The sequence below is a fragment of the Hyperolius riggenbachi genome, chromosome 1, assembly GCF_040937935.1.
Source record: "Hyperolius riggenbachi isolate aHypRig1 chromosome 1, aHypRig1.pri, whole genome shotgun sequence".
NCBI classification, from domain to species: Eukaryota; Metazoa; Chordata; class Amphibia; order Anura; family Hyperoliidae; genus Hyperolius; species Hyperolius riggenbachi.
In genome coordinates, this window is record NC_090646.1 from 471637281 (window position 1) to 471650105 (window position 12825).

A 12825-nucleotide genomic window follows, 5' to 3' on the forward strand; every position below is an offset into this window, starting at 1 on the left:
TGACTTATTGATTCCCTTTTATTAGGATGAAAGACGTGGCCCAACCTTGATTGCCGTGCAGTCTAACTGGCCATCAAGAAGATTGACTAGTGGAATGCCTGTTCTGGAGGAGTTCCCTCTTGTTCCTGTACGTGTCACAGATGACATCAACTACAGTGTCCTGGACTGGCAACGCCATGGTGCCCGGCGAATGATCCGTCACTATCTTAATTTGGACAGCTGTCTATCACAGGCTTTTGAGATGGCCAGGTATGCTACAAGAGCTATATAACCAGTGCTATATAACCAGATTTACAGACAGTATTCTGCCTTATCAGTATAGATCAGGCATGTCCTATGTCCGTCCCGAGGGTCCAAATGCAACCCACCAAGCCATTTATGGTGGCCCCCAAAGCACTCTACAGTTGATTCCATGTGGCCTGCAGGCTGAAGCTGCAGTGCTGCATGTTGGAGCCAGAAGCAGTAACAGCCACTGATTAGCAGCTGCCACTGTGCCAGTAGCGTTAATAGCCACAGATTAGCAGTTTCTACTGTGCCAGCAGCAGCAGCCACTGATTAGCAGCTGCCACTGTGCTAACTGCACACAGTATATGAGTTATTTCCCACAAAATTGATTTATGTGACAAAACATCACAGGCATAGTGTACCCAACGCCAATCGGCAAAATTGTGTTTAATTTAGCTTTTTATTGCCCTTGGCCTAAAGTTAGGATACCCCTGGCATAGACCTATTCCTTCCCTTTCAGTTGGTTTCATTATAAATTACATTTAAACATATAGAACTTCACAATATTAGATCAGTTTAATTATTTTGAGGTTAACCATTTATATCTTTTATTACATTTGTAATGTTTTTAATTTTGTTGCGTAGAAATACAAATCTATAAACTATTTTACTTTCCTGTGATTGTGTTGTGCATATTTTGATAGGAATTTGTTTTACCCCAATCCCAGGTATTATCACCTTCCTGTGGGTAATCTGCCTGATGATGTCTCCACATTTGGTTCAGACCTGTTTTTCGCAAGACATCTTAAACGGCACAACCACCTGTTGTGGCTTTCACCAAGCTCCCGACCTGACCTTGGAGGCAAAGAGGCAGATGACAACCGACTAGTTATGGAGTTTGATGAAAGGGCATCTGTGGAGATCAACAACCCTGGCTGTTACAGCACTGGTATGGATGAATTTAAATTGTAACACTGTCACCCTTGTCTTTTGCCGGCCTTCGTAGAATTAATGTTCATGAATTGTTAGTAATTTTCTATTTGTCTTCATTACTGTAATTGTTTCAGTGTGTGTGGAACTGGACATTCAGAGCCTGGCCGTTAACAGCATCCTGCAGTCACATCACATTAATGACCTGGAAGGTGCTGGCAGCATTGGCATAAGCTTTGATGTACTTCAGCAGGCGTCTCTTGAAGATATGGTTTCTGGGAACCAGGCCAATACTGTAGCAAGTTACGATGAAACAGCTTTGTGCTCAAACACCTTCAGGTATTGGTTTTTGTTTTTTGTTTTTTTTTAACATTGATTTTTATTGAAAAATTTGAAATTACAATTAATAAAGGTTTTGAGTGTTGCCGTTATTCATTTAGGCCCAGTGCTCACCAAAACCGCTAGCAGATCCACAAAACTAGCGTTTTTTAGTGCGGATTTCAGAGATTTGGCCCAGTGCACACCGAGCGGATTTGGATGCGATCCGCCGGCCGCATCCACCTGTAAATCCGCTTGGCTAATGTATTTCAATGGGCTGGTGCACACCGGCGGTTTGAGGTTTTTAGCAAACGTGCAGCAGGAGGCACGTTTGCAGTTTGCTACAAACCTCAAACCGCCAGTGTGCACCAGCTTATTGAAATACATTAGCCAAGCGGATTTACAGTACAGGCGGATGCGGCCGGCAGATCGCATCCAAATCCGCTCGGTGTGCACTGGGCCTTATATACTTTTTCTGTAATAGTGTGATTAGAACATTGCACTAGTAACCTAATTCACTGTCTGTCAGGCTCACAATTCTTACTGTTTTTGGTTTATGGGGACCACACAAGTATGGTTATATAGTATTGTAAGGCGAGCATGGTACCCTTGCACTAAGCAATAGCGATGATCAAAGAGATGCAAATACTTCAGAGTTTATGCAAATGTATGCAGCTTGAAATTTGACCAATCAGTTTAAACCGGGGTGGGACTTAATTGGTCCAATTTCAAGCTGCATACATTTGCATAAACCTTTACATAAATTTGCATAAACTCTGAAGTATTTGCATACCATTGATCATCCCTACTAAGCAACTAGCCATAGTGCTGACCTTGAGTGGTCTGTAAAAGAGCTGCAAATGCCGCTGTGCATCTGCAGTATAGCTAATATTTGAGAAGCTGGTACTTCGTTTTTGTGATAAACCCCCACATATTTAATATGGAACTACAAGCAATGAGACTTTTAAAATGTCTTTCATTGGAAGTCGTAGAAAAATCAAGAAAGTATTAGAACTGCCATAAAGAAAAGTTGCTTCTCTCTGTCTTAGCTTTTTGTTTACAGGAGGTAGACACAGTTAAAGTGGTATAAAACCCTGACATAATAATCCATAAAAACATGTTTCCCTCCTTTTTATATGCCATACAGTTATCATATTTGCTTTTGTGCATAAGTATTATTCATTTAAAAATTATACGTTCCCAAAGTACACTTTTTTTTGCCCTGGGAGCTGAATTTGCATATTATTTATAACTGCTTTATTTATCTTCTAACTTAAGATGAAATGCTTTCTGATTGTCTGACTTTGTTCATCAGAGCCTGCCGTGTCAGAGAAGTGTTTATTTACATTCCTCATTTGATACAATTAAATACAAAATAACATTATCTAAGTTCGGATGCATCCAGCTTTGCTGGCATTGAACTTCTAAGTCCTGTGTGTAACCCTTTGAATGCTGTTCTAGTAAAAAAAAAAATGCTGGTTGCATATAATATGCTGTAAATAATCTATTAGAGAAAAGAGGAGATGCTGGGTTTCATTCCCCTTTAAACCATCTGATTATCCCCCCGCCCCATTGTCTGTCTTGTCTGATGAGATTTTCTACCCCAGTTTTGTAGTCTTTACATGATCAGTAGCTATCTTGGCTGCCGGTGTATTGCCACCTTTCTAATTCCTCTCTTTATTACCTTTTTATCTTGTGCTTGTTTCCTTCTCTTCTCGTTTTTTATCTTGTGGATGGAGCTTATGTCTGAATTCTTGTTCTGTAACTAACGCATTGCAAATACTTTTGCTATGTCTGCTGGAGTTTCTCATGTCTGTTTCAAATGTTTTTTCCTTTTCCTTGTAGGATTCTGAAGAGCATGGTAGTAGGATGGGTAAAAGAGATTACCCAGTATCACAATGTTTATGCAGACAACCAAGTTATGCACTTCTATAGATGGCTGCGTACTCCATCCTCTCTGCTATATGACCCTGCCCTTCATCGAACTCTACACAACATGATGAAAAAACTGTTCCTTCAGTATGTAACTATCATAACTATTTGATGCACCAGTGCTGTTAGCTAAGTGCTTAGCTGCGATTTTGCAAAGCGATTTTCAGAGCTGTTTTTTTCTTTTTCCATTTTGTTCATTTTTTCCCCTCTGTTTAATGTATCTTACAAAGTTGTTCCTTTTTTACTTTATTTTGCATTAGTGCACAACCTTATAAAAATCTCTCTTGGCAATATAGCTGCTGAGTGGTAAATAAGTGGCACCACCACTTTACCAAAAACATTAAATAGTGTTCATGCTTACACCAATGCATACATTATAATCAATATTAGCTATTTTAGTTGCATTAACAAGGCAATAAAAAATGCGATAATTGTCAGATTCATGTCTATGCTATAATGTTATAAATGCTATAAATGCTATATGCTATAAAAGTTGGGGGGTCGGCTTGTATGCGAGTCTTCCCTGGTGGTCTAGTGGTCGGGTGGTCCGCGCCCTCCCCCCGCGGCCGCCGCTGCTATTACCAGCTTAGGCAGCGGCCGCTTCCTAATCCGCGTTCCCCTTCTCATGTTGCAGAGTGTATCACAGCAGCGCGCCCGGAGCTGCTGCTTTGACGATGCAGGGGGAGCGCTATACTGGGGCACTACCTACCTATAATGGGCACTATACTAGCTATACTGGGCACTATACTGGGCACTATCCTGGCTATACTGGGCACTATCCTGGCTATACTGGGCACTATCCTGGCTATACTGGGCACTATCCTGGCTATACTGGGCACTATACTGGCTATACTGGGCACTATACTGGCTATACTAGGCACTATACTGGCTACTATACTAGCCATACTGGGCACTATACTGGCTACTATACTAGCCATACTGGGGTACTATACTAGCTAAACTGGGCACTATACTAGCTAAACTGGGTACTATACTAGCTAAACTGGGCACTATACTAGCTATACTGGGCACTTTACTAGCTATACTGGACACTACCTACCTATACTGGGCACTATACTGGCTATACTGGGCACTATACTGGCTATACTGAGGCACTACCTACCCATACTGGGCACTATACTAGCTATACTGGGACACACTGGGGGGCTGCACCAATCCAGCATTTCCTACCCCCGGCTTATATGGGGGTCAATCATTTTTCCCTGTTTTTTCAGGGAAAAGTTGGTGGGTCGGATTATATGCGAGTATATATGGTATTTTATAGGATCAAAATAGTAAATAACTGCTAACATAAATGAATGAAAATCGGCTATCCTAGCTTCTAAGACCGAAAGAAGCTAAGACTTGACATATTTTTTTTCTGTGTGTTTTTTTCTCTTCCTAACCTGCATCTCTTGGTTGTCCTCTAGATATTTAGAGTAACTATCCTATGGATTCTTAATTTAACATTGTAAATGCCACATAGGGCGGAAAAAGGCATGTGCACATAGCTAGAGAAACCCAGAATTCTACTATTTGTGTAACACATTCTCTGGTTTCAAGATTAGCTGGAGTAATACAAGGGCCTGACTCCATCTGATGATTTAGAATCTGCTAAGCAAATGCCATAGCACTAGCGATCAGTGTCAGGAGATGCACTAGAGAAGCAGAGGTCAAAAAGATAAATGTCTTGTTCTCCAAAGAACCATCCGAATTGTGCTCCCAACTGCAGTGCCATAACACCAACTGCAGAGTCATCAACAAAACCTGAATAGCACTGGAAGAACATATAACAAAGGCAGGGCCGGCGCTACCATAGAGGCAGAGGAGGCAGATGCCCCAGAGCTTGTAGGGGCCCCCAGTGGCTACAAGAGGAAAAAAAATTTTTCAAATCGGCCTTATAGTTTTTGAGAAAATCGATTTTAAAGTTTCAAAGGTAAAAAAATACACATTTAAAAACCTGCCGACTTTAATGGTTGATAGAAAATCCTCCTTAAATGCTAGAAACCCTAAATTTGCAGGATATGTTAAGGAGATCATTAGGAATAAGAGGAAAAAACAATTTCTCAAAAAGACCTTATAGTTTTTGATAAAATCGATTTTAAAGTTTCGAAGGAAAAAAGTATACTTTTAAATGTGGTAAATGTCACTTTTAGTAGCAAACCTAACGGTAGTGTAATTTTACATGCATCAAACGAAAGCGCAATAAATTTCCTGACGGGGTTTCCAGGGGGTCTATATGCAGCCGCAGCGCTTTGGCCAGGGATCGCTATACAGCTGCAATATGGCTGTATGAAGATCCCTGGCATTTTTTTCTATTATCCCAAAAAAAATTTATGTTTAGAGTGTGGGAATTTTTTTATTTTTTTTTTTTAATTATGTGGGGTCCCCCTCCTGAAACTTTTTAACCCCTTGTCCCCCATGCAGGCTGGGATAGCCAGAATGTGGAGCTCCGACCGATTGGGACTTCACACCCTGACTATACCAGCTGCAAAAAAGGTCCCCTAATGCCGATTTTTGTTCCGGGGTATATGTTGGGGGGGCCCCCAGGTTTATTTTGCCCTGGGGCCCCAATGTTGCTTAAACCGGCCCTGAACAAAGGGAGAGACTGTAACACTAGTGCAAAGTTGTTGCAGGTCCTGAGAGCAGATAACTGCCATCTTCAAGAGTATGAGAATCTGGAAAAATGCCAGGTCCAGAAGACAGAAACTAGAGAGGATGTGGAAAGTGAAGGCAAAAGTGGGACTATGGAGCTCTCGGAGCTGTGATTCCTAAGTATGCAGAATGGCTTCAAAAGATCCCAGGATCATAAGAGTTACAGTATGTGCTCAGAATAGTGCAGTGCTAGATTAGCTATGGCAGGAATAGGTTATAGATAAAAAGAACCCCCAGCATGCAATTCTTTGGCACGACTACTAAAGGGCCAGTGCTCCTTACCTATGTGATAACTCCAAATCATAACAGCAGAAAAAGTTTTGAATGCAGGATTAGCATCTTTATCACTTAATACACTCAGACCAGTGGCTGTTGAAATTTGATTTTTATGGTGACGATACCGCTTTAAAGGGACACTTAAGTCGAACAAAAAAAATGAGTTTTACTCACCTAGGGCTTCCAATAGCCCCCTGCAGCTGTCCGGTGCCCTCGCCGTCTCCCTCTGATCCTCCTGGCCCCGCCGGCAGCCACTTCCTGTTTCGGTGACACAGGAGCTGACAGGCTGGGGACGCGAGTGATTCTTCGCGTTCCCAGACACATTAGCACCCTCTATGCTGCTATATGGTATATGATATATGCTATAGCAGCATAGATGGTGCTAATGTGTCTGGGAACGTGAAGAATCACTCGCATCCCCAGCCTGTCAGCTCCTGTCACCGAAACAGGAAGTGGCTGCCGGCGGGGCCAGGAGGATCGGAGGGAGACGGTGAGGGCACCGGACAGCTGTAGGGGGCTATTGGAAGCCCCAGGTGAGTAAAACTCATTTTTTTTGTTTGACTTAAGTGTCCCTTTAAGGGAAAATATTCAGTACTTATTGGTATGTATTAGCCCATGGACGACAGATTTGGCACAAACAGCTGATCTGGCCAGCAGCGCTCACTACCCTCTCCTTTGCCTAAGGGCCCATTCACACTAGGGCGATTAGTGGGTGATTCCAGCTAATCGCAGAAGCGCTATCGCTTTTTAAAATTCTAGCACAATTGTAACCATATGGCTGTGATCTCACTGCCGCGATTGCCGCTGTGCGCGGGCGTTTCGTGATTAACGGCAGTCACAAAACATGTTGCCTGCAGCATCTTCTCACGATTCTGGAGCGATCGTGATACAGTGCTTATAAAAGCGCTGATCATGATTGTCGGGAATCGCGAGAGTGTACAGTGATTTTAGCACGCTAATCGCAGTAAAATAACCCACGCAAAATGGTAGCGATACGCGCTACCGTCTTGCCATTTTCAAGTGTGAATGGGCCCTAACACTGTCCTCTCCCCTGCCGGACACTAAACTCTAATTTCTCTTATGCCTAACACTAAATTCTCATCCCCTATGCCTGTCAGTCAGTTGGATCAGCTGTTAATGCCAAATCCACCGTAGATGAGCTAACACGTAAGTATTGAATGTTATTCAGCTTTGTATAGGCAGGGCTTCTCTCCCAAATATACTTGTTACAATTTTTGTTTCTTTATAAAGAAGTTCTGTTTTATCTTGAAGAAAACTACAAGTTTTATTTTTTTATTTTTTTTAAAGATTGGTAGCTGAATTTAAGCGACTGGGCTCTTCTGTAATTTATGCCAATTTCAATCGCATTATCCTGTGCACTAAGAAACGTCGGGTAGAAGATGCCATCGGCTATGTTGAGTACATTACCAACAGGTAAATTTACGACTTAAATTTGTGATACTTCAATTTTAATATACGATTTAATATAACAAAGCAGTCATGTATGTTACAAACAGTGGAAACTGTTCAAAGGATTAATTGACAGGGTAACTTAAGTACCAATGATGCATAGTTAAAAAGACAGATAGTTTAGTTATACCAAAACTAAGAGGATCGCTATATTGAGATCGGAGAGAGTTGTGCCGTTCATGGCTAGCAATCTGGGGCTAAAGAAACCGGAGTACTAGCCTAAGGGTGCATACACAAATCCAATTATGATTGGTCAAAGACTGACCAATTTTACAACTTCCATGTAGTATGACGTTCGTTCACCTACATAATCTGTTCATAGTATTCAAAATCAGTTGTCCCTCATACTACGTGGAGGTGGGTAATATTGGTCAGTAATTGGCCAATCAAAATGGGATGTGTGTATGCACACTGACTGAATCCAAGTCAGCTGTATCTTTTCAAACTTTTCTGACGTTCTTTGCCAAACTTTCTTTATACCAGTTTTTCCAGCCCAAGGTCTCATTTATAAGAGCCAGATGTTAGATGGCAATTTATACAGTAACAGCTTCCTGCCATGGAAGAGGGTTCTCACGAGTGCAGTGCTGCTATGTTCCTCTCTAGGCTTGCGATTTCAGATAACCTGTCAAGTAAGTCTAGAATACAATAGTAATGTAGTTTGGGGCATCTCAATAATCTGTATCAAGTCTTCTGAATCCTTGAGGCAGTGAGCACAGGCAAAGTCTGGCCACAGCATTTTATAAAACTAGTGATGTCCTGGGGGAAGTCCTCAAATTTAGATGTTTTAGCTCAATAATTTAACCTTATTTTTATTACAGTATTCACTCCAGAGAGCTCTTTCATTCCCTCACCATCTCATTTTCACGTTGCTGGGAGTTTCTGCTGTGGATGGACCCTGCCAATTATGGAGGCATCAAAGGCAAACTTCCTGCTAGCGTGCACTATGGAGAGGTAAGGAACGCAATGCCTGAACTAGACTGAAAAGTGAATTGAGCAAATTCTTAAAGCAAATGCATTTTATTAGTGTAAATTATAATTTGCATTGAAAGATGAATTGGGAAAATTCTTAAAGCAATTGTGGTTTATTAGTGTAAATCAGGGGTCTCAAACTCGCGGCCCGCGGGCCATTTGCGGCCCTCGATACAATATTTTGTGGCCCTCGCCTGCAAAAGCTTCCTTATAGTTCGCTTCAGTGCTCCCAAGTAATCCGCCGCATCCCCGCCGCTAAACGAGGGCTGCAGAGCCCCCAAATCGCCCGGGGGGCAATCCGCCGGCATTTCCTGGAAGGGGCAGAGCTTTCAGCTTCAGCTCCGCCCCTCCTGACGTCAATCGCCGCACGGATCGCTGCCTCTCCCCGCCCCTCTCTGTGAAGGAAGAGTGAGAGGGGCGGGCAGAGGCGGCGATGCACTGCGATTGTGAAATTCCTTATGCGGCCCAGCCTCATCCTGACTTTGCCTCCTGCGGCCCCCCAGGTAAATTGAGTTTGAGACCCCTGGTGTAAATTATAGTGGTCTTTGGAACCAAATTTTTCAAACTAGATTGTGTAGCTCTGTCTGCGTACAAATATGTACCTAGCCATTTAGACCTCTATTGCCTGTGGAGATTTCTTTTAGAAGATGGACTGAAAATCCTACTTTCTTATGTAGACAAATGGTTCCTTCTATAGTGAAGGAATGCTATGAAATGTAGTTGAGCATGCATGATTCCAACTACTGAGGGTAACATGGCCACACATGATTTGACCTTTCTACCAGTAGAGAACAGAGGAAGCAGCCTATTTGGCAGTATCAAGTGTATATGGTCAAGGAAACTGGAATTCTGCTCACTACTTTGGTTATATACACAGTTTATATACACCTTTCCTGAATTATTAGGATTTTCCCGATTTAATTTTTTGGGGGAATTTCGCAAAAATATTTTAGGTAGCTTTGATGAAGTTAAATGATACATGTAAATATGTACAAATGTATGTTTCTTCCAGAGTATAATGCACTATAAACAGTGGCTGGATAGTGTAATGGTTAAGGGCTCTGCCTCTGATACAGGCGACCTGGGTTCAAATCTCGGCTCTGCCTGTTCAGTAAGCCAGCACCTATTCAGTAGGAGACCTTGGGCAAGTCTTCCTAACACTACGACTGCCTATAGAGCCCGTCCTTGTGGCTGCAGCTCTGGCGCTTTGAGTCCGCCAGGAGAACAGCGAGATATAAATGTTCTGTTTTTGTTTTGTATGTATTAATGACTTCCCCCTATTTTGATGTCATTTACAGTAGTTAGTAGAAATCTGATGGGACTGACAGGTTTTTGACTAGTCCATCTCCTCACTGGGGATCCTCAGTATTTAATTTATTCTTTACAAACACACTCCCTGGAGAGGATCTATACAAAGATGCAAGCCGGCCTACCCTACCGGTTTGCACACTATTCTGGCAGTCGGACCAAGCAGTGCGGTTTACTAAGTGCTTTTGAAAATAAAGAAAACCCTTAGAATTCCCCATGAGGTGACTTTTCGTGATAGTGGTCTGTAAAGCTTTTTGTATTTTTTCTTTTATTATACTTTATTATTTTTATTGATTTAGGATGAAGAGAAAAAGAAGAAGAAGAAATCACAGGATGATGAAGAGGGCAGTGAGGAGGAGGATGAAGAAGAACCTGAAGTGACCTCAGATAATGAAGAATCAGAAGACCAGGTTGAGGAAAGCTTGGAGAATAACTGGAATATTGTGCAATATCTGCCCCAGGCAGCCTCATGTCAGAGTTACTTCTTGATGATTGTCTCAGGTAATTGGTGCTTTCTGTGTATGTGAAATAGAGTTAGTTAAATTCAGATGTTTCAAGTTAAAGAACCTTGCATGAAACCCCCAAAGCTTTTATCTCCATAACTTGGGATGTTTGATTTTTGCAGCTTATATTGTAGCTGTCTACCATAGCATGAGGGAAGAGATGAGACGTAATGCTCCTGGCAGCACTCCTATCAAACGCAGGCAGAACAGCCAGGTGGTGTCTCAAGAGGCAGTTGGAGAAAGTGGAGCCATGCCAGGTAAGGGCGCACATAATGCTAGCCAGTGTTTCTCAATATGGGCAGACTATTTTGGACGTTGAGCACCACAAGCTGATGCTGATCCAGGACAAATTAGCTTATTTACAATGGTTTTCTGTGACTTTATGATGCACGTACCACCCGTCAACTTTTTTCTGTGGCAGTTTAGAAACTGGTACATAAATCGGAGATGGTGTGAGGCATGTCTTATTTCAGCACAGCGCTTTTTCTGGATGGTGTGCAGGGAGACCTATTAAACTGACAACATTGCAATGCTAAATACCTCAGCAGGTTTGTGGAGTCTGCACAAAAATCACCTGATTCAAACTCATCAGTTTATGAAACCTCCGCCTCCAACAATAGGCACCCAAAATGTACTCAGACCTCTCAACTCCGACTCTACAGCCCTGTACCTCAGTGTTCTTGCTTTGTGTTACTTGGAGAGATAAGTAAATCTTGTCCAGAATGTCCACTCAGATGAGTGAGTACACTTTTGTATACCGCTTCTCACAAAAGTGAGTACACCTCTCACATTTTTGTAAATATTTAATTATATCTTCTCATGGGACAACACTGAAGTTATGACACTTTGATACAATGCCAAGTAGTCAGTGTACAGCTTGTAGAACAATGTAACTTTGTTGTCCTATCAAAACTCAACACACAGCCATTAATGTCTAAACCATAGGCAACAAAAGTAAGTACACCCCTTGGCACAGAATAGAATGAAAAATGCGAAAACTTTTTTTTTTTTTTTTAATTTGTCATTATTTGACTTAAACACATGGCTTGCTGGACTGCATGGCCAAACCCTTTCTAATTAACAATACTGTATTTTATGAAGAATGTTCACATATCTCATCATGCCAACAATGATTGAGAATATTATGACCTTGATTGCTTAACCTCTTCCGGATTCTGCAGAAGCTTATCCACGCCCCTGCAGTAGATAAGCGTCTGCAGTATGTTTGTTTACTGTCACCGCCACGATCGCCGTACTTCTCCCGTCCGAAATTGCCGCTGTCCTGTACCTCTGTGATCGGGGAATGCTTCCATCCCCGATCACTGAGTCTGCGATGACTCACAGTGTTCATTAACAAAAATCCCCCCCAGAAACAAAATGTAAACATTTCGTTAGGTGTTAGATTTACGGAACAAAGAACTCCATACCGCCATCTTGTGGCCAAAAAGTAAAAATACATCCAAAAACAGTCTAACACGCTAAACCATAGGGTAATTAAATAGTTTTTGTATACATTTTTAACCTCTTCCTCCCCACCCCATAGTTACCAAAATAACACTTGTAAAAAAAAAAAAAAAAATACACCATTAAAAAAAAATTATATATATATATATATATATATATATATATATATATATATATATATATATATATATATATATATATATATATATATTATATATATATATTTACCTTAGGGAATTTAATATGTATGTCATTACTGTGGATTTTGTAATTAAAGTCTTAGAATAAATATTATAATATAAAAAACACTAAACGGAAAAATAGACACCTTTTATTTCCAAATAAAATATTATCGCCATACTTTGTACTAGGGACACAATTTAAACGTTGTAATAAACAGGACAAATGAGCAAATAAAATGTGTCTGTTTCATCATCAATAGCACGTTTTATTTTTAAACTACAATGGCTGAAAGCTGAGAATGGTGTTTTTTTTTTTTTTCATTTTTTTCTACCTCTTCCTTGCAAAATACATATAAATAAAATAATGGTTAGCAAAAAGTACTGTCCAGAGAAAGCCTAGTTTGTCCTGCAAAAAATAATATATAGATCATGTCAGTGTGATGAGTAGCAATAAAGTTATTGGCGAATGAAATTGCTCTGGTCCTGAAGGCGAAAAAACCTGTGATCCTGAAGTGGTTAAAATCTGGTGAATTGTTCATATACATCTATTTTTAAAACCCTCTGTTAACCACTTCACATCCAGACCTTGTTTC

At 41.1% G+C, this 12825-nt stretch overlaps 1 protein-coding gene and 1 long non-coding RNA gene across 2 annotated transcripts in view; one reads left to right on the forward strand and one right to left on the reverse strand.

Annotated features, from left to right (window-relative positions):
* Positions 1–12825, forward strand: part of POLE (DNA polymerase epsilon, catalytic subunit) — a 118785-nt gene that overhangs the window by 97308 nt on the left and 8652 nt on the right. The window contains exons 37-44 of the mRNA XM_068240609.1: positions 26–249; positions 954–1174; positions 1293–1494; positions 3319–3492; positions 7645–7770; positions 8625–8757; positions 10383–10584; positions 10709–10843. Of these exons, the coding sequence (XP_068096710.1) occupies positions 26–249; positions 954–1174; positions 1293–1494; positions 3319–3492; positions 7645–7770; positions 8625–8757; positions 10383–10584; positions 10709–10843 (1417 nt within the window). The remainder of the gene's footprint in view (positions 1–25; positions 250–953; positions 1175–1292; positions 1495–3318; positions 3493–7644; positions 7771–8624; positions 8758–10382; positions 10585–10708; positions 10844–12825) is intronic.
* The window catches only part of LOC137521433 (uncharacterized), a 33798-nt gene that overhangs the window by 8297 nt on the left and 12676 nt on the right, over positions 1–12825 (reverse strand). The gene's annotated exons all lie outside the window — the stretch shown is intronic.